Source organism: Perna viridis, chromosome 13 (assembly GCF_037379345.1).
Source record: "Perna viridis isolate PV_CMFRI_1.1 ecotype Kerala chromosome 13, ASM3737934v1, whole genome shotgun sequence".
Lineage (NCBI taxonomy): Eukaryota > Metazoa > Mollusca > Bivalvia > Mytilida > Mytilidae > Perna > Perna viridis.
The window spans coordinates 32,431,227-32,454,109 of NC_142457.1; the positions used below are offsets into that span (position 1 = coordinate 32,431,227).

The 22,883-nt window shown below is 32.5% G+C and overlaps 1 protein-coding gene across 3 annotated transcripts in view; it reads left to right on the forward strand.

Moving 5' to 3' along the window:
- Window positions 1-4,181: 4,181 nt before the first annotated feature.
- Window positions 4,182-22,883, forward strand: part of LOC148600357 (neurexin-3-like) — a 55,482-nt gene continuing 36,780 nt past the window's right edge. For 2 of the 3 annotated variants that reach the window (XM_088558012.1, XM_088558013.1), the window contains exons 1-6: window positions 4,182-4,702; window positions 9,466-9,767; window positions 11,749-11,772; window positions 17,021-17,152; window positions 17,487-17,639; window positions 22,081-22,801. In XM_088558012.1, coding sequence (XP_088414138.1) covers window positions 4,651-4,702; window positions 9,466-9,767; window positions 11,749-11,772; window positions 17,021-17,152; window positions 17,487-17,639; window positions 22,081-22,801 — 1,384 coding nt within the window. In that variant the 5' untranslated portion in view covers window positions 4,182-4,650. The remainder of the gene's footprint in view (window positions 4,703-9,465; window positions 9,768-11,748; window positions 11,773-17,020; window positions 17,153-17,486; window positions 17,640-22,080; window positions 22,802-22,883) is intronic. The other variant, XM_088558015.1, reaches the window with a different exon arrangement.

Sequence of the window (22,883 nt, forward strand, 5' to 3'; positions counted from 1 at the left end):
GTTCTTTTTGTTCCTTGGTATCACTGGTGGTGAAACTGAACACAGCATTCTTTAATTTTTTTTACAGTGTAGGATTTCAGTTCAGATGAGTCATGAAGAAAAAAATATTTGTTTAGTGTAGAGAAAGTGAATTTCTTTCTTTTTTTTTCTTTTCTTGTTTGTTTTTTTTTGTTTTTGTTTTTGTTTTTTATTTGCGGGGGGGGGGGGTAAATTATAGAAAGATCAAGATTTCAAGCAAAAAAACTAGTTTTTTTCTTGGAGGTGATGGTAAATTCACCCATCAAAATTAGATACATCAAATAGTCATAGTGTGACATACATGTATTGGGTGTATATTGGAATCATCTTGTCCCTCCACTATTACATCCATCTGTCCAAATTTTGTGGTAATGGTATCAGCTCTCAATGGATGGATTGATTTCGAATTTGGTGTATGGCTTCATATGGATGGGGCATATGCTGTAAACAATTTTTGATGCTTTCTAATGTCAACTACTTGCAAGAGTCAAGGTATGCCTAGCTCAGTTATGCATTTAACGTTACATTTCTGAAGGAGAAGATATACCTAACTTCAAAGCATAAATTTGCATAAAACCCATGGTGTAGTACATGTATTAGTATACTTGCTGCAGGACAAAACGACCAAAATTATAAGATAAAAAGAGAAATATCTTCTAGTGATTTGACAGGAATCTTTCTTTTATAATTCTAATGTTCCGAGATACAATGTTGAATCAAGAGATTAAAGATGATCAGAATTTATTCCTGTACGTGAAATTTTACAGAACTTTGAATTTATTATACCTGCCACAGGAAGTGGCCAGGTATTACGTGATACCATTCTTAAATGTACATGTCCATCCGTCTGTCCATTCCCCAACAATTTCCAGATGATAACTTGAGAACGAATCAATGATTCAAACTTTGCTTAATTGTTAAGTACCACAAAATGCAAATTAAGTTAAATTTTCAGCAAAATCCGAAATGTAGTTTGTTTTTAGCTAGGCCAATTTGAATATTTTGCCATCCCCCTTTTTTCACCATTACATGAAGTGGTATCACTAATACCCCATTTTTTTGGATGCAGAGATGTTGACCCAATTTTGATAATGTAACACCTTTCCAGATAAAATGTCTCCAGCAGCTGACTTGCCATACCATTTCTGGGGCAGATCCAGAGATTTTGAAAAGGGAGTTTCACACTATTATTTCTCCTTTTTGCCCAAATTTTACACAAAACTAACAAACTTTCCAACAAAAGGGGTGGCTGACCCTTGATACCCTTCCCATGTGTCCAGCCATGGTTAGAGTGTAACAAAATTTGAAAAAGGCTGATATAAGGAATTGACCATTGAGACATACTTAGAATACTACCCCCCGCCCCCCACCACCAAAAAAAAAAATCCATAGAATTTACTATGTATATTAATTTATTATAATTGTTTAAGGTTGTCATCTTCAAATGTGTATGTCATCTATAGAAAAAAAACATATCCAATCTTAGAAGTAACCTTAACCCCCCCCCCCCCCCCCATTTAAAAAACCTCCCTTGTAACAGTGATTTTTATTGGAGTATTTTACCGGTCTTTCAGCATCAGTAGCTTCCCCCCCCCCACGGTGAGCCCCAAAAACCATTATACATTTTTGATCTTTTATCTGCACCTGGTAGCTGCATTTACACAAGGGATGTGTATTGGGTTTACCTGTAGAAAGGTGATTCATTCAATGTCGGGAAGATTAATTTAATATATACCTCTTTTACCCTGGAGTCAAAATGAAGACAGATTTGACAAAATAATGGTGTATTGTTATTGAAGTTGGATGGTTTGGGGCAGTTTGCGAAACGGAAAAATGTTTTGTGAAAGATAGTATTTCATCGGATTGTATAAAATGCTTTTTCACAATATCTTGAAAATAGTATTATGAGCTTCTATAGCATGTTCAACGGTAGTCGGAGTTCAGAGTTGACGAAATTTATGTTCAATTTGAGTCATTTAAAGCCTTGGAGTTAAAAGGGATTTGTAACATAAAGTCTTGCTCCACTTGCAGCAAGGGCAAAATCTATCATTCTATTTAGTGACTAACGCGCCACTAGCGTATCAACCCTTTTATCCTAGAGCAAGAAACTTTCCTATCTATTCCAATGGGAGACAATTCAAATTCATCTTTTTTTAATCTTCATGCAAATTATTCATAATACCAACGTCAAATTATAAATCAGTTTTATTGTATGCTGAAAGTTAATACTCATAGCCCGGGTCAAAAGCTAAAGAGAGCTAAAATGGGCAAAACAAGATAGCTAAGACAAATCCACTAAGACATATATAAATGAGCAACCCAGACTGAAGTATGGACCAAGTGCACCGGTAGGGTAAGCATTCGAAATAAAATGGTAAACTCTACGTGCTCTTAAGATGAAATGTCTTTTCTATAAAAAAAAAAAAGAGTATATTTTTCAACTTAATTTGACATCATATGGAAAATTATACACTTTATGTTACATTTTGATGCAAAAATGGTTTATTCTGGCTATTCCAACATTCTAAAATTTATAGGTAAAAATTATAAAATCCATGTAGGAATACCCAGAACGGTTGTATAAACAAGGGATTAAGTTTGTGTATACTGTAAAACAAAACTTTAATTGGAATTCTAAATGTGTTGGAGTTACCTGTCACATTTTTGCTGTATGTATGAAATTTTATTTGGGATCTGTAAAGGTTTCATGTGAAAATTCTTATGAATTTTAGACTTGCAGGTGTCATTTAAAGTTTCCTTTTTTTAACAAATAAAAAAATAAGATTTTTTTCACAATTTTATTAAATATTCAATATTCATGATGACAATAAGTCATTGATAATACACACTTTATAAGTACATAATATTCAAACACTGATAACATTGTAAATAAATGAAAAAGCAGTAAATAAAGTTAAAGTACACATGATTCGTTTAAAAGAATCATACAATAAATGCATAAATAAAACATACAAAGCGCAACAGCCCAAGCACTAGTCAAAAGTTCACAAGTCTAGTCTAGATGCAAAAGACGAGAAGCAGCGTAAGCAAACGACTAATGTGAGTTCCTGGTTCTGTAGACGAATCTTTAGTGTTGTCAGTCGATCTCTCGGTATTTGCGTTTTCTTGGGACACGTTTACCATCGGCTTGGTACTGGAGTAAGGTGAAGGCATGGACGGCTTCTTCGTTTGTTTATTAATTAACTGAATTTAATTTTCAGTCTCTATCTTCTTTCCAATATTTCAACATTTTAAGTCTATATTTTATATGTTTATTACCATGAAAAAAGATATAAATTTGGCAAAAAAATAGCCCCACATTTCTCTAAAACACATTATAATTTTGCTAATAAAATGTTTAAATCCAATGTTGAATCCCAAATTTACCTGTAAAATTAATTAGGCAATAATTACTAAAACAACAAAACCTACTAAAACAACATCCATTGTTCTCTGCATGTAGGAATATCCAGAATATATATTTTTAAAGTGTTGGAATAGCTAGAAGACACCGCAAAAATCAATCCAAATAAAAACTGCTAATCTACTTGAGAAAGACTTATGACATCCTTGAATACGTAATATAGTTGTACATTGAAATACAATAAAAGCATGCCATATCAAGTGAAAATACATAAAATTTTCGATCTATTTATGCATACATGTAGTTTTCTTTCTTATTTCACCCGTTCTTGGGTTTAAAAAGCGTCAGGATCTGCAATGACTGTTGGAACAATTCTATTGGGAATCTTGAAACCACAAAACATGTACCTCTGGACAGACACATTTTTTTTTATCCTACAGGATAACTTCAGTCCCCTTTATTCTTAAAACCCATTTTAAATCATATTTTAGTCTTGTAATGATCTTGTTGCATAATTTTGATCGGGAATTTTGAAATAAGAAAACAACGCCAGATAAAACTGCAGAGTCCCTTTTATTCACGATGATCAAGCGCACCAATTCGACGAAGAATTTTGAAACCCAGTAAAGCACGAACAGGTAAACACATTAATTGACTATCCTTATTGAAACCTCATTGATGAGTGAGTGAATGGAGGCGATTCATCAGAAGAAATATTTTCTCTACTATTTTTGGCTTACAGCAACATGAACAACTGTCTATCAAAATCAGTTGCGACGTCTATTTATTTCATCGCATATCCACCGCTAGGGGCACAAGGGAGGGTGACAAGTAAAGTACCACAGCATTAATTATCTACAAATAAAAAAGACCCTGAGGTAAATCTGGAGATAATAATCTACGATTAAAGGATGAGAAGACTAACAAAGATATAAGTCATAAATCACCATACCAAAGCTGTACATTTTCTATCCTTAGCAACTTTGCGCTTTGAGATCGTATCAGAAGCCATCATATTTCGTTTATGAGTGAGGTGCGTTGTGGGGATTGACGTCACTAACCAGCTTCTGCAACTTCATTGGAACATATCAGTGCAACACTTTTCAAAGGGAAGTGGATCATATTCTTAAGAATTTTCATCAAGTGGTGTTACGGAAATACTTTAGATATTTAATTTTTGACACAGTGTTAGATTCAGTTGACGGAAATTTACTTTAAAAATACTTGGACCGTACACAAGAAATGAAGTAAAAAGTTTATTTGAAAAGATGAAAGTTTTCATAGAATTATTATTAGTGGTGTATGTTACGACCTGTGTAGGTGAGTAGATATTTTGATCTATTTAAGACTGAAAAAAAAAAACATTTTATTTACATGTTCCGTCACAAGCAGTCGATGAACACACAATTTGATTGCTTCATAATTTTATTTATTTATGAAACCCAAACTTATAATAAAATCCTTGTTCAGTAGCATTGGAAGGTGATTTTATCCGGATTTGTTTGGTTCAGGCTTTGATTTACTTCTTTTTGTCAACAATTAACAAAATTATCCAATAAAAGGGGGTCTATCACCCGGACCCCCTCCCTTGGTCTCCATGGGGTCCGTTTTACCTTTAAAACTCGCATGTTTAAGTTTAACATAATGTTACGAAGTCAAATATATTTGGTAAGGGACCCTGAGGGTCTGCCCGGGTCGGGTTTGTGAGGGAATCGGCGACATTTAACTTTCAGGAACGAATCCAGAGATTTTTAGAGGGGGTTCCAGAGGAGCGCCAGGCTATCTGGTCATTTTTGCCACTCAAAAATGCACATAATTAACATTATTTTAACCTAAAAAGAGGGGTCCTATCCCCGGACCCCGCCCCCTGTTTAACCACGATTACTTTGTTTTGAAAAGAATCCTTGATCTACAATATATATATATATATATATATATATATATATATATATATATATATATATATATATATATATATATATATATATATCTAGGTGATTTGTGGTGTACATGTAAAATTTGTTTATAGTTCTAAGACATACATTATAAGTGTATGTACTAGTACAATTGGCGCTGTTGGTTGTTCTTATTTGGTTGTGTTCGATTTTCTTGGTTCATATGTGTTTTATTTGTTTTTCTTCGAAGTTATAGTTTTCAAGTATCTGTAGCGGTTTTCTTTGAGCCCCTTTTCCTTTATATCGCTTAATATCTACAATTGATTTATTCGTCACCCGGGTACATCTGACAGCCTCGACATAGGCGGATCTAGAGGGGTGCAAGGGTTGACACCCCCTTTTTATTGGAAAATTTGCCATTTTCATGTGTAAAATTGACAAAAACGGGCAAATAATGTCCTAGCATCCCCTTTTTGGAGACTGGCACCCCATTTCTGAAGTGGCTGGATCCGGCCCTGCTCGAACAGACGTCACTATAAAGCTGTAAACGTTGATAATCATAACTCCCTTTGATGTCTTGATTAATAAACATGCTCCATTTATGTGAGAATGGATTTTTGTAGACAATTAACATGCAAAATTTATATCTCTGCATCTTCGTGTATGTACAAAAAAAGTTGTGGTCTTCTTAGGTGGTTATTATACAAAAAAGGCTTTAATCAACCGCGTTTAAAATGTGTAAATAAAACTCTTTAACATTCAAGGACTACTAAGCAGTTGCAACTAGGCATGTGTATATATTTAAGATTAGTTGGTATTGCTTTCAGGAAAGTTTTCAACGCCTGTTAGGGGGTCAAGCTATCGTGTGCTCATTTTCTCAAATTTTGCAAAAAATAAACCAAGTTTTCCTAAAATACCTCCCCACCGCCATGTCATAACAAGAAACATAGCGGCAACTTTTAAAGTTAAAATATGGGATGTTGGAAAGTATCAAAATTAGTGCAATCGTTAAAGAAAAACAAATTAGAAGTTCTAGCCGTGTATACCTGTAATGCAGAGTTTTCAATATTGAACCATGACTTTAATTTTCGTACTGAAAACGCGAACCCTCTCGGTGGTTCATGATCAGAGCTTAGAATTGGCATGAATGGAAAATTCTGTGTGTATATGGGTTATTATCTTGAAACAGACGCAACAAAGTTAATCCATGTTGATTTTATCTCCATCCTGGATATGCACAAGTGATCATCCCTGTAAAAGATTGCTTAAACTAATGAAAACAAAACTGAACGTTTATCATATTAGAACTTTGAGATCTAGAATCTATAACATCGGTTTTATTTAATAAATTATGTACAAATATATAATCTTTTCTCATGTTTCGGCAAATGTGACCGCCCAAAATATCAATTGGATCTCAGATTATCAAATTTGGTCTTGCTAAAACAAAATCAAGAAATCATCATTCCGCATCTATTAAGAATCACCTATTGCAAATTTGAACTAGATTTGGGTTCCATGGAGAGAGAAAAAAGCCACACTTCAACTATACTTCGGAAACAATGTGAATTATCGCAAAAAATATACATTGTATTACTAGAATGCATGATAATTTCTGTTGCGCTTAAGTAACCGAGGAGTGCTGTAATCAGAAGGTGAGTAATCGCTATAAGATAATCAATTTATATATGTTGGATAATCTCTATTAATGTCTGCTTGTTTTCATGTCGTCTGCTTTATCTGTTTGTCTATATTCATTACTTTTGAACTCCTCTTATAAAATTGGGGTGCAATGGGGGTCAGAAAAAATATCTCAGTAACTCTACAGAACTAAACGAAGCAGTATTTTTCTTTATATACCAGTAATATTTATATAAGAAAACATTTATCTCATGGCTAGCTACATTTGACTAGATATGATTTCGCCACTGGCTTATATGGTCAATTACATGTAGTAAATTAGTATGAACAAAAAATAGTACATGTAGTTTCGTTTTCCAGCACCATTATGTCCCACACCTTTCTACATGATCGTTTCATTCCCCTTGCCGTAAAAGTCTCTCACAAAAGAACAAAAGTACACACAAATTGTGTGGTAAGGTATACACAGGAGCGGATCCAGGATTTGAGTTTAGGGGGCGTTAATTGAATTAAATGCAGTGCAAAGCAAGGCAAAACATATTATGGGGCGAAACTTTTGTTAAAAAAAATTTTCCTGCCGATTTAGGGGGGGGGGATGGGGGTACACCCGGTACGCCAGTCCTTGGTCTTGGATCCGCGCCTGATACATTTTGATGAATCCAAATATATAATAAGGATGGAGTACTAGATTTTGGCAGCTGCTCACCCCTAACTGATACCATATGAAATGGTCCCCAGAGATCTTTTGGAAAAAAACGATTTTGAAAGAGTAATCAAGGGAACCAAGGTTATAGCGGTAGTCAAAAGAATGCAATCCAGGGACAAAGACCAGACATGGAAAACAGACATACACAACAAAGAACATAAAGTAACTAAAATCATACATGCAAAGTAACAAAAGCAAATGAGCAACTCGGACTCCACTAAAAACTAGGAGCATGGACCAGGTGCACCGGTAGGGTAAGCTTCCTCTGCTTTTCTAGAAACACCTGCCGAGTTGCTCATAGTAAGTCAAGTCCGGGTTAGACAAACGAGGAAAGGAATTATGACCCGTTGAATAAATCATGGTGCAGATGGATACACCATAACGATCCAAGAGTTCATGATGACGACCATAAAACTTCTGTAGTGATGACTTCAATCTTGTAGCAACATAACCCTGTTCCAGAAGCCTATTTTTTAGAGTTCTAGCGTGATACAAAAAGTCTGTGTAGTTTCGTCAAGCTCTGGCATAATGTATGAGTTGTGCTATATGCAGATGCTGAAGGGATGTTGCCACAGATGGAAGGAAAGTTGACAATTCTGAATGAAAAGTCATATAGTTTGGTCAGTAGTTTTCCTTTACCATCGATTTTTAAGTGTAGGTCATGATATGAGGTAGACCTTACAGTGTCTGTAGTATCCTTTATCTCAAGTTCTTTGGGGTAGATGCGATGTATCAAATCCCCGAAATTAGGATTGTTTAAAGATAATACGTCATCTATATGGCAGAAACTGAGATTAAAGGATCTAGCCAAATGATATTCTTTCTTTCTGATCAAATCAGCTATAAAGTCAGCCTCTTAAGAGTGAAGGAATAGGTCAACAAATAAATGAGCACAATTTGTTCCCATTGGAATGCCAACCGTTTGTCGAAAAACACGTCCACCACACTGGACAAATATGTTGTCGATTAAAAATTCAAGAATTTTGTAAACATCTTCCTCTGTATATTTGGAAGATGACTTGGAATTATTTCTTACAAAGTATGTGGAATCTCTACCAAAAAGTATTTATTTTTAGACTCACTTGGCCTTGGTTCAGGCGGATCCAAGGAGGGGGAGGGCATGGAGTGGGAAGAGTGGTGTTGATTGATTGATTCTATAGGAAATCACTGACACATACCTCCCCTTAGGCTAGTTTTGTCCCCATTTTAATGACCCCATCCTCCCGACTATTCCCCAGTTGAATCTACCACTGCATGTAAAATCAGGACCATTGTTAGATTAACAATTAGGACCTTAACCTTAATTTCATTCTTTTGTATATTTATCCATTAAAGGCATATTTAAGAATAAGCATAAATTTTTGCCTGCAGAAAGAATTTGATAAATCCCAATGATTGGATTAAGTTAAATTAACAAATATATGCAAATTTTAGGACGGGTGAGTTGTGTCTGGTGGAGAGAGTTACTGCCCGCTCATTACATTCTTAATCTTAAGTGCTAGAATCTCTAAGAATCAGAATAAATTGAAAAATAATGAATTTGCTCAGAAAAAAAACGCACAAATTTGATAATTTGGTCACATATTATTTATGGTCTATTAGAGGTGACAAAAAGAGTTCAAAGTTCCAGTAGAATGATAGGGGGAAATTGAGTTATCTTTTCATTGCATTTTATATAATTTAATTATACTGTGAATTACTGACACTTAAAAAAAAAAATGAATACCATTTCTTCATTTCAGATAACACGTGGAAAGACTTGTGTTTTTTTTTCCATTATGATTCACCCACGGCCTGATTCTTACAGAGAATAACACCTAAAAAATAACTCACTTTTTCAGGTCATGTGTCATCACAAGGTACCATTATCCAACCTCAAGGTGGACAGATTGACAGATCCAGAACTTATTTTAGCGGATACGATGTCACGGACATGGATAAATACTTCTCCAATATTGTTCGTTTCCATGGCAATGCCTACATTCATTACGACTTCGACAAAGTTTTCTATGAGCAGAAGGACATCTTTACACCTTCCGTAAATGAGACTTTCACCTTCCAGTTCATAACCAATGAAAACAATGGTTTGATTTGGTTGGATGACAGAGAGAATGAAGATCTTAGAATGTGGCTTGCTATCAGGGTAGGTTTTACTCAAGTTAAAAATGCAGGGCGATGGGCACCTTAAATCAGTTCATCTCCTATGTAAAATGTATTCGCTTCTTTTCTTGATAGTTTTCATCATGTAAATTATTTCTTCTTAAATTTATTCATCAGTTATGAAGTATTTTATTAAAGTTCAGTCTTCAAGCTGTATGAACATTGTGTACATGTTTAATATATAATAAAAAAAATATCAAATGACTATTTTTCAAGTATGTATTACTGTAAACTGATTTTATAGACTTTCTCATGACACAATATTATGTGTTTTATAAATGTTTTAAGTAGTCAAAATGCATTGATGATATATTTATCAGTAATATGCAGTCATTGACTGAATGATATTATGTTGTGGAATCAGAATGGTGTGTGTATCAAAACACTAACGTGTCTTTTCTAATTAAAAATGCTATTTTTATTTAATTTTGTTTTGGCATAAGACAATGAGAATGCATTAACTTAGATACATTAATTTGGACTAGAGAAAATGCTTACCAAAATTTTCCCTCATCCATCATCAATTTTTTTTTTCATATCAATGCCTCTCTTGATTTTTTTTTTATTTTTATATTTTTTTTGTATAACAGAGTATTATAAATGAGAAATTATGTGTAAGTATTTGTATAAGGTCAAGGTTGTGTAAAGGTGAAGGTCACAAGATCAGCAAAATAGCATGTATACTATGTATAATTTTGATTATACAGTATGTAATCCAGACATAATTTAAAAATTATTCTTCAATAGTATACAAGTGTAAGTTGAAATATTTTGAGTAGGTCCTCCTCCCTTAGGTCAAGAAGAATTCCTTGGTTCTCGGGCTCATGAAAACATGAATAGAGAGATTTTTTTCCATTAATATGTCCAACAAAGTGATGACAGTAACTATCACATTGTTTTTTTTTTTGTTTTTTTTTTATTGTTATTATTTTTATTTTATGGAAATCGTCATTAAAAAGGCTAAATAATCCCTTTGAAAGAAGTCAAGCTGAGAACCAAGAACAATTTGACCTTAGGTGTTAAGTCTCTCACTTTTGTTGGCAGCTTCCTGACATTTCAATAAAAAAGTTAGACCATCTGCTCACATACCCTTGTCAGTGTGGGAGATTTAGCTGCTTTTGGAAATTTCTCTCATCTTAGTTGAATTTTATCTCAAATAGAACAAAAACTACTTAATGTCTAAACAACTTAACCTCAAACCTGTGATAAAGATCATCAATTTACTATCAGAAATTTTCACAGTTAACTTTGACACAGACTTTTTATATCGTGCTAGAATTCTAACAAATAGGCTTCTGGTACAGGGTTATGTTGCTACAAGTGTAGTCATCACTACAGAAGTGTTATGGTCGTCATCATGAACTCATGGATCGTTACGGTGTATCCATCTGCACCATGAAAACTGATTTATTCAACGTGTCATAGTTTTCCTTCCCTCTTTTGTCTACCCCAGACTTGACTTTTTATGAGCAACTTGGCAGGTATTTCAAGAAAAGCAGAGGACACTTACCCTTACTGGTGCACCTGGTCCATGCTTCCAGTTTTTAGTGGAGTCCGAGTTGCTCATTTGCTTTTGTTACTTTGTATGTATGATTTTGGTTACTTTGTGTTCTGTGTTGTGTATGTCTGTTTTCCATCTCTGGTCTTTGTCCCTGGATTGCATTCTTTTGATTACCACTATAACCTTGGTTCCTTTGATTGCTCTTTGAAGTAATTAAGTTCAAATAAGGTCAGTTGCTGAACATTAAACAAGTCACGAAAACAAAACCTCAGAAAATCTCCCACTTTGAGAGCAAGACCTCCCGCTTTATAAATATTGGAAGGTTAACATCAATGCCTTTAGAGTTTAATTCTAATCTTCAAGTGTTGTTGTGGGTGTTGACCTAGCTCTAACTTTTGTATATAATTATGTATATATTATATATTGGGTGAGACATATATAAGTATTTAAACAATATCTGCAGAATACAGTGAATGGGAAAGAATGTGTAAGTCTAAAATTTGTTGCATGAATCTGTCAAATTTAATATGATTCTTTTTCTAATTATTTTGGGTGTGCTTAATTACTGTGACAAAAAAAAAAAATATCAGAAAATTATTATCCTCAAAATCATGTATACAAAATCATGCATTTTGTATTGTTTTTTCATTTGAGATTTTTTTAAAAAGAACTAATTGAATTTCTTTGTAATGTTGATACATACAAAAACAAATATATACATGTATTTTTTTTTAAGTATTTAGAAATCTACCAAAACTTATTTGTTAATATGATTTGAATATGGTATTGTTATCTTCTTTGAAATTTTAGAATAATAGAAAAGGAATCCTCTGACAGATATTTGTTGATTAGTGTCTTTTTTCTATATTTTCTATAATACACTTCTCTTTCAGAATGTTTATTCTAAAACAAGTTCTGAATATCTTTTCCAAAGGATGTTATTTCAGATTTCATAGAGGCAACTGTCACATCTATGATTTACAGTGACCAGTTAACTCATGTAGGCTTAGAAATTAAAGGAAAAAGATTTTGTGTCATTGAACTGTTGAAATGGCAAATGAGCTGTACATGTATTGTGGGAATTTTATAACTGATCTTTTGTAAATATGAGAAAAATGTCCTTTGGTAAATTATTGAAGATATTCAGAAACAAGCTCTTCTGAATGGAGTTAGAAAAGTAGACTGCTTTGCTCCATTTTATCACCAGATATAATGCACAAAATATCATTGTCATCATCATTTAACTGATTTGGTGTGCCTTTTCAATGGCAGAGGGATCATAAATCCATTTTGACCATAAGCTCATAACCATTTGACCATACATTCATAGCAATCTTTCCATTCCTCATCATTTCACTCAAGGTTATTTCAGGGTGGTTAAGTATACATTCATGGCAGGTCACAGTTGTGTTTATATATCAGAGTGGTTATGTATACATTAATGGCAGGTCACAGTTGTGTATACATTTCAGGGTGGTTATGTATACATTTCAGAGTGGTTATGTATACATTTCAGGATGGTTATGTATACATACATTTCAGGATGGTTATGTATATGTTTCAGGGTTGGTATGTATACATTTCAGGATGGCTTTATATACATTTCAGAGTGGTTATTTATACATTTCAGGATGGTAATGTATACATTTCAGGGTGTTTTTTTTTATTTCAGGATGGTAATGTATACATTTCAGAGTGGTTATTTATACATTTCAGGATGGTTATGTATACATTTAAGAGTGGTTATGTATACATTTCAGGATGGTTATGTATACATTTCAGGGTGGTTGTGTATATATTTCAGAGTGGTTATGTATACATTTCAGAGTGGTTATGTATATATTTCAGGATGGTTATGTATACATTTCAGAGTCGTTATGTATACATTTCAGTATGGTTATGTATACATTTCAGGGTTTCAGGCTGGTTATGTATACACTTCACGGTGGTTATGTATACATTTCAGAGTGGTTGTGTATACATTTCAGGCTGGTTATGTATACATTTCAAAGTGGTTATGTATACATTTCAGAGTTGTTATGTATACATTTCAGGGTGGTAATGTATACATTTCAAGGTGGTTATATATACATTCCAGGATGGTTATTTATACATTGTAGGGTGATTATGTATACATTTCATGGTGGTTATGCACATATTTTTAAAGAAGCCTGAGGATTCCTTGAACAAACTTTTTGATATTAAACCATTATTTTGAGTTTTCACTAATGATTAAACTCTGCAACACTCTTAACTATTAAACTTCATAGAGTAATTCTTACACTTCATAACCACACATCAGTGGTTGATTCACAGAGATTGTCCTCAAGTTCAAACCCCCCTCACCCATGCATTTGTTTGTAAATTTTGTTATTTTTGTTCAAAATTAATATAAAAATGAACAAAGGATGGGCTTGAATTTCTTTACTATAATTTTTTTTTAGAACAGAACCCATTTATTTATAAATTTTGGATCTGTGCCTGATATCAACATTATTATTAATGTATTTTTAGACCAGAAAGTGTATTATTTTACTGTAGGGTATGAATTCATCATAAGTAACCATCACATTGTGCATGAGTAAAAATATCAATTTAACATCATATAAATGAAAGAACAAAAGTTTATTATTTAACGTACTTTTCCAGTTGAATCAGAGTTGGCTGTGATACAGTTTTGTTTCTATCTTTGTTAATTTTGCTGGCAGCTCACCAATATTACATATACATCTGTAAATATGGGATGAGGAAGTTGGCAGTTTTGCAAAAATCAGAACTGTCAATTCTACACAACTTGGGTTTTGAGAGTTAATCTTTTCTCCAAGACAGTGTCAGTGATGGTACATACATAGAGTTAAGCAAAAAAGCAATGATAGCTTAAAGTCTTATGAAATAAAGAAAAATTGGTGTTTATTTATGATGCAAAAAATCAGAAGTCATATGCAGTAATTGATATAAATCATCATATTTAAGTGTAAGTATTTGTAAAAATCAGGCAAAATGGGAAAAATTAGAAACATGCATGTTAAAAATTCACCAATATTATTTCACTTAAGGATTATTTCTCACTACTGTAAACATAGTTAACTTTTGGCAGGTGCTAATTTTCTTTGATTCTGTTATGTAAACATTTTAGCAGGTATCAATATTTGTGGTTTCAAACAAAATGACTAGCATATTAAAGAGTGAAAGATTAAAATTTCGCAGTTTCCATTTTCATGCAGTTTTTCTGTTCTCTGTGAAAATAGCAAAAATTAGTACACCATGAAAATTAATACATTTAAAGTACTTTATCTCTGCAATGCTTCAGTAGAATGTTAGGTCTTTGTCAGAGTTTTCTGCCCTTGAAATGTTCATTTTAATGCATTTCTATGAAATTATCTCAATTTACCAAAATGATATGGAAAACTGTGCCTTGATTCATTCTGATGGTGTAAATGGTCAAATAACACTTACATGTTTTTTTTATACCATGTTTCACTCTCTGCCTGATTCATACCAAGACTGACATTTAATACTGATATTTAATTAGGTAAAAAGTACAGTCATGCCATAATGGATTTTATAGAAGAGACAGAAAAAAATAAAGGGTATACATTGTACTAATAAGGTTCACCAGTTGTTTTCAGGGTAGGCTGTTCCTGCTTTGATTAAGACAAAATTACATATTTTGTTCCTAGTCAGATCTTCCCAGCTTTGATTGAAACACTGTCACAGTTCAATGAAATACATGTTTCATATTTCTGTTAGTTCATGTTATAACCTCAGAATATGCTTCATTAATGACAGCTTACTAGTAGATACCCTTTTGGTTTATCAAAGCCATGTCAGCTTTTTTTGTTGTTTATTTTTTAATCATTAAAGCACATTTTCCATTGTACCTGTCTGTGTCAACAACATCATTCATTGTCTTATTGCATTGTCATATCACATTTACCATATCACATTGTCATGTCACATTGTCATATCACATTTACCATATCACATTGTCATATCACATTGTCAAATCACATTTTCCATATCAAATTGTCATATCACAATGTCACATCACATTGTCATAACACGTTTTCCATATCACAATGTCAAATCACATTTTCCATATCACATTGTCATAACACATTTTCCATATCACATTATCATATCACATTTGCAATATCATATTGTCATACTAGTATCGCATTGTAATACCTTATTGTCATATAATATTGAGGATGTCATGGACGGAAAATGGCTATAATTTCCACCCTGAGAGATTCCAAATGTCAAGCGGCCAAAATATTCCAATCAAACCATAGAGAAAAAAGCTGAAGAACTTAAAGTTAAATATCACAAAATATGAAACCTGTAATTGTCAAATCACATTTGCCATATCACATTGTCATGTCATTGTCATGTCATATTCATTTACATATTTTGTTTGATTTGCTATAATCCACCACTTTAATTCCCTAATACCTATTTTTATTTGTAGTGGACTTTTATTTTATTAAGTTTTCTAGTACATGTATATGACTGTGTAGTGCTTCTATATTTATCAGTCACATGTTATTCCCCATTTCATACTGTCCTAATTATCATGAGTTATTCCCCTTTTGCTAAATCTTCACAATTTATTCCTTCTTGGTTTGTGAATCTTCATGAGTTATTCCCCTTATTCAAACATTCTATGGATTCTTGTATTTGACTTAGTATTTTAATGAAATATTTTTTCTTCCCAAAATTATTTTGTACCAACTCCCTTCTTTCCTTAAACTTAAAATAAATAAAGACTTAATTGTTGAAATCTTAGTAAGTATCATGCAAATTCTGTAATATGTGATATAAAAAAGCCAAAAGGCTACACATTTTTGTCTGTAAATTTAAAAAAAAAATGTTCATTCTAATCTTTATATGGTCTTAGGAGATAATTCCAGAAACCAATAGTTTCTATTGTATTTCAGTCATTTACAGAATTATCTCCATTAATTTTGAAATTTATAATACATTCTATTTAATTTATATCTCCAAAGACCAAAGGTTATATAAATGTTTGTTTCCTATAACACTTTAAACAAAATATAAAAATTTAAAAATATGTAGCGTTTCCAACCATGTAACACATTTTGCATGATTCTTAGATGAAGTGGTACTTCATATTTCAAAATATCTTATTAATTATCATTGCATAATTAATCAGTTTTTCTTTTTAAATTCATTCATAATCTTTGCATTGTATAAAGCAACAACAGGCTGGTTTCATAAAAATCTCAAATTAAGATTTTCCTCAACATGCTCAAATTCTTCCCCTATTCAAATTTTAACCAATTAGATCACTTGAAATTAAAAATTTGAGGAAAACCACAACTTGAGACTGTTTTATGAAAGCCAAATCATCTTCTTCAAATTATTTATAGAATTTTTTTCCTATTAATTAGATATAATTTTATGTTGCTAACGAGAGCTGTTGTCTACTTTAGCTTAATTGTTGATTTTTCACTTACAATACTACAATTCTAATATAATTCTTAGAATTTAACACATAAAAATGTCTCATATAAAGTTAAAAGGCCTCTCTTCATAAATTGATACATGCACTTAATTTTTTGTCTTTATAAAAGAATATACAAAGTTGATGCATATTTTGTTGTTGTATATTACTTTGTTTGTCCCTTTGACTTGATTTGTTTTTTTCTTTAATAAAAAGTTTTGAAAGGTTGTGTGTACTTTTATATGAGGTCTAATGTACTTTTTCCTAGGATGGTTACCTCATGTTCCACATTGATGAAGGAAATAATCGAATTCAAGAAATTAAACTAAGTTCACGTAAAATTAAGGACCTGAACGATTGGTCATGGCACACCTTCAGGATGGAGAGAATCGGCAAAGTGGTAAATATATATGTAACCATGGTTATAAAGTATCAAAAAATTTATATTTAATTTGTTGATTCGATAATAGAATCTTGTAGAAGATTTTAATTTTGTCCTTCATGTTATTTTCCTTGGTGTGGTATAGCAGTAAAGTGTTCATTTCAACCTCTGTTTGTAACTTAGAACTGTTCATTACATTTAGAACAAATGTTTAAAGATAAACAGTTTGTTTAAGTGGTAAAAATTCTCCAATGCTTGATAACATAAGAATTTGGACAGTGGATACATTATTTTCTGAACTGAGGAGAATCCCGTAAATTATAGGTAATATGAAAAAATCATCAATTTTCAGATTCGTTTCTATATTGACGATGAATTTGTTGGTTCCATTACAACACACCGTGAGATCCAGCTGATTGGACGTGGAGATATCTATCTTGGAGGTACTCCAATTGACTACACAGACTCTGTTATTACACAGAGCTACAATGGTGGAATTACCAAGGTAATAGCACCATTTATATTTAGAAAATCTAGTGCACAAATTTTCTTCACAGTGGTATTTACTGTTTCAAAGATTTTATAACTGTAAGGGAGCAATGATTTGTTTTTAATGGAAGGGGGAGGTGTTTATATATTACAGCACATTTGAAGTAGCTTCTTGAACATTTTCTCAAAATTTGGAAATCACACAAGTGGAGATGGAGATGGAAAAATTGTAATAATCAATGCATGCAATAATTTCAGAACATATTTATTGCAAAGCTCTTCACTCTTTTAAAATCCAATATTTCTTTCTATTAGTGGTTCCACCCTGATATAGATGCTTTGATTAAAAGAAGTTATACAGGTGGATTAACTAAGGTTTTTTTTCTTTGCCTATACCTTGTATGCAGCTGTAGTAACTGTATTCAATCCAAGGATCTGGCAGAATAAAAATGTTTTTAAAAAAATAACCACACTATTGAATTACGAACTAAAGTCTCATTCAATTTTTGAAATTTATATATCATATAGTTTTACTTTTCAATGCATTAATTGAAAATTTTACTTATTTATTATCCCCCTTTTTTATGGAGTTTTATAGTTCTTCCCTTTCTTTCATCCTTCTTTCTGTCTGTCTGAACTATTTCTGAATTATTTAGAGGACTACCAGCACCAATTCTTGATAATCAGAAACTTGGAATTTTTTCTGTGCATGTAAATGATTGAAAAATTTCTTTCACAAAAATCTTAACATTAATAAATTGTTGTTAATAATCATTTAAATATTGCAAATTGAAAACTAATTTTATAAGGCCTTAACCACCCCTATTAATGTAAGGCAAAAATTGAACAAGTATTCTTGGCACACCAACATTGGAAACTTAATGTTTAAACTTAATTTTACAATTTGATTTTGATTTTCCAAATTATTGTTTAAACTTCATGATTCATTTTTTATAGCAGCTTAAAATCTATTTTAAAAGCACTGAAGATATGTACATATTTTTCAGTGTTGTGTCACTCAAAACAAAACTATTTTTGTATTTATTGTATTAACTTCCATTTGGTTCTTAGATAGATATTTTCCTCCTAAGTTCTTTATGCTAGATTAGATTACAGTATCATTCTATGTAAGAATCAGGCAATGGTTTGCAAATTGTTTTTCTCAGTTTTTGTCTTTTTGCCTCAGATTTATACAATGCATCTAGAAAACAGCCAAAATTCTATTTAAATTTATCTTGAAGCATCTTTGACTTTTATGTAGATAACTTTGAACTGCTTTTTTAGCTCACCTGGCCGTAGGCAACATGAGCTATTGTCATCACTTAGGGTCCATCATCATTGTTGTCATCAACAATGCTTCAAACATCTTTACCACTGAAACTACTGAACGGATTTGGATGAAAGTTATCTTATTGTTTTTTAGAGTATCCTGCACAAAAGGACCATTTGTATTTTTGATCTGTTAAAAAACATGTCCGCTGTTACTAAAAATAGAATATAGGGGTCAGACAGCAGTTTTTTGCATATATCTCCAAAACCATTAGGTTTAACCAATTTCTGGCATGGAAAAAGTGTTCAACATAATGAGATCTATCTGTAATGTAATTTTGGTGAAGATCGGTTGACCCAAGTCAGAGTCATTGCCATTTTTGGATGTTTTTTTGCTGTTTTTGATGTTATTACTTTAAAAAATCTTCTCAGAAACTACTTTACAGAATTCAATGAAAGTTGGTATTTTTGTGTTTAAGGGTATCCTTAGCAAAATGACCATTTTGATTTTTGATCGGTTAAAAAAAACAATGCCACTGTTGCTAAAAATAGAACATAGGGTCAGACACTAGTTTTGTGCATATATCTCTAAAACCTTGAGGTTTAGCAAATATCTTTTAATTGCTGAAATGATCCTTATCATAAGGCCTATAAAAGTCTCCGGGGATCAAAGTGGTCAGACGAATCCATGTAAGAGATATTGCCCTTGTAAGGCAAAGAATTGTGTTTTTAGCAGTTTTCAGCCAATATCTTGAAAACTATAATACAAATAGAATGAAACTTTGAAAATTAATGTAATGATCCTTCTGTAAAGTCCTACCAAAATCTTCATGGAGTCAAAATTGTCAGGCAAGTCCTTGTTAGAGTAATTGCTCTTGAAAGGCAAAAATTTAACCAGATGAGCAATATAGGCTCCTGGGCTCTTGTTTAGGGTATCTTACACAAAGTGACCATTTGGATTTTTGATTGATGATAGAACATGGCAGCTGTTACTAAAAATAGAACAAAGGGGTCCAAATACAGTTTTTTTGCAAATAGCTCAAAAAAACGTTGAATTCAGCCAAATGCTGATGGAGAGTAATATTGTTCATCATCAGTAGAACGACCTTTGCCAAAATTTTCAAAATTATTTGTTGCCTGTTGTAGGATTTATGGCCCCTGAAACAGATTTTTTTTGTCATTTTAATGTGTAAAACTCTCTGAAACCAATTGAAACAAAATTTGGCATAATTTTTTTTAGGGTTTCTCCATAAACTGATCATTTAAAATTTTTCATCGGTCAAAAGAACATTACTAAAAATAGAACACAGGGATCAAAATGCATTTTTTGCTTTTTTTCCCTCAACTATAGAAGAATAATGAAAAGGAAAGCTACCCGTAAGATAAACATGATAATCTGAGTTGACCGGCAGTATAGAATTTATTTTTTAGGCAGCCATTTTTTATGACCATTTTCACCAGTTGCTCAGATTCCATCTTCAGGTGTTTTAAGTTGAATGGTGATGACGAAAGATTGTTCTTGGCTGCCATTTTTCTGCTAATTTTTTTTCTTGCTTGATTTCAACGATAATTGGTTTATATGGTAAACATGGTCTCCTGATATGAATGGTGATGATGAAAATTTTGGATAGCCGTGGTTTAACTTCAATTTATGTTCTCTTTCAGCAAATCTATACTGGGCTAATGCCCCTCAAAGCTGGTAGAATACCAGGGCATAGGGGAACCCCTGCCCAAATTTTTTCCAGACATTCTAAAAACACTTTGAAGGCATTTCCAACATTTTACAGTGCCTTGGTACTCTTTTGAACTTACAGCATTCTTCAATATATGCTCTTTTTCAGCAATTTTTTATCAAACATGGTAACAAAACATGATAACTTTACTTACTTAGTTAATAGGATATGGTTTGTCGGGTGAGCAATTCAGGCTCTTCAAGAGCATCTTATTTTAAAAAGTTTTCCTGTCATTTTTCTAAAGTGAATTTCAACTAAATTTGACCTATCAATATCTTAAGGCAGACTGTATAAACTTTGATGATTATTTCTGAAGGTTACAAGGCATGAATACTTTAAACACTTTGATGATTATTTCTGAAGGTTATAAGGCATGAATACTTTAAACACTTTGATGGTTATTTCTGAAGGTTATAAGGCATAAATGCTTTAAACACTTTGATGATTATTTCTGAAGGTTATAAGGCATAAATACTTTAAACACTTTGATGATTATTTCTGAAGGTTATAAGGCATGAATACTTTAAACACTTTGATGATTATTTCTGAAGGTTATAAGGCATGAATACTTTAAACACTTTGATGATTATTTCTGAAGGTTATAAGGCATAAATAGTATAAACACTTTGATGATTATTTCTGAAGGTTATAAGGCATAAATACTTTGATAATGCAATAGCATCTCTGTGTTTTTTTTTCTTTATGTACCATATCTTAAACACATTTTGTCTGATTCTTAGACAGAGAAGTACTTAGACAATTGTTATTGTAGTAACTGAATATGTAGGAATATATAGAACAATACTCAAGGATGAACCATTTGATTTATTATGGAGGGGGAGGGGGGAGATATTGTGAAAGTACTTATATTGGTGGGTTTTAATTTTCGTGGTTTTGGGGAAAAGCACAAGTTCATGGATTCTTGAATTTGTGGTTCGATAATCCTTTCATACAATTTAAAGTTAATCCTTTTCATTGGGAATCCAGTTTCATGCTTTACATTACCCATGAAATCCACGAAAATTGGTACCCCACAAACAATAGTACTTCCACAGTATATTATTGCTTTGGATGCACATGCATTCTTACTTGGATTTATATCTTGGCCAATAATTCTATATCAGATTTGATCCTAGTTTTGTAGAAGTCAAATGGTCGGGGTTTTTTTTTTATTATATTTTGTTGAATTTCAGTCTTTATGTTAGTATGCTCTGTGTTCATCATTGAATCAATCATGCAGAAAAAAGATCAAACTAATTAAAAATGCCACTTTTATTTTTTTGCCTTTTTTTTAATTTATCTCACAAATGTCACTGACAGAATTTTCAATAATTGCTGCTATAATAATATAACATCTTTTATATAGGCAAATACTAATAACAGACAAATAACATCTAATTTTGTTTTGTCTTTGAAATGCTACTCTAGCTACATTATTTTCATTTTATTTTTCAGATTTTGTATGTGAAAAATTTACCAAATCTCCTGCTTCGTATAAGTTTGATGCAGTACATTTCTCAAATCCACGGAGGTTCTGGTGGGAGCACAGGAATAGACATCATTGTCCCAGGCCAGCCAATCACACCAGGACCACCAGTAACCCGCCCACCAGTGACCCGCCCACCTGTGACCCGCCCTCCAATTACACGACCACCAGTCACCCGTCCACCAAGACCAACGGTGATCACACTGATCAATACAATTTCTATTATTAAAACTGGCCTTATGCATATAAATGAGAATTCATTTGTTGATCTTCGTTCTGGTGGAAAAATCTCCTTCCGATTCAGAACTCTTGAATCAAAAGGTATTCTGCTATTCATGAGGAGGAAAGGAGCTACCAATCAACTGTTTATGGCATTTGAAATTTTTGACGGAAAGCTCTACTTCATTTCGGATTTTGCCTCCAAAACTCAACGTGTGCTGATTTCAGATGTAATGGTGAATGACGGCACTTGGCAGAATGTAATTTTAGAAGTTAGAGGTCGCCAATTGTATATTTCATTTAACGGAATTCAACAGGTACTTGATTTGACAAATACTGAAGTAAATGGGGCCTATTTTAATGATGGTATCTATTTAGGAGGAATGCCTTCAGGATTTAAATCTTGGTACATATGGTCGGATGTGAGTACGTTCCTTGGATGCTTCAGTGATTTGAAACTAGAAAATACAAGTAAGTTTAATACTATATATATTATTATCAAATGTTTGTTTACTTCTCGCAGCAGATGACCATAGTAGTAGATCTAGGATGG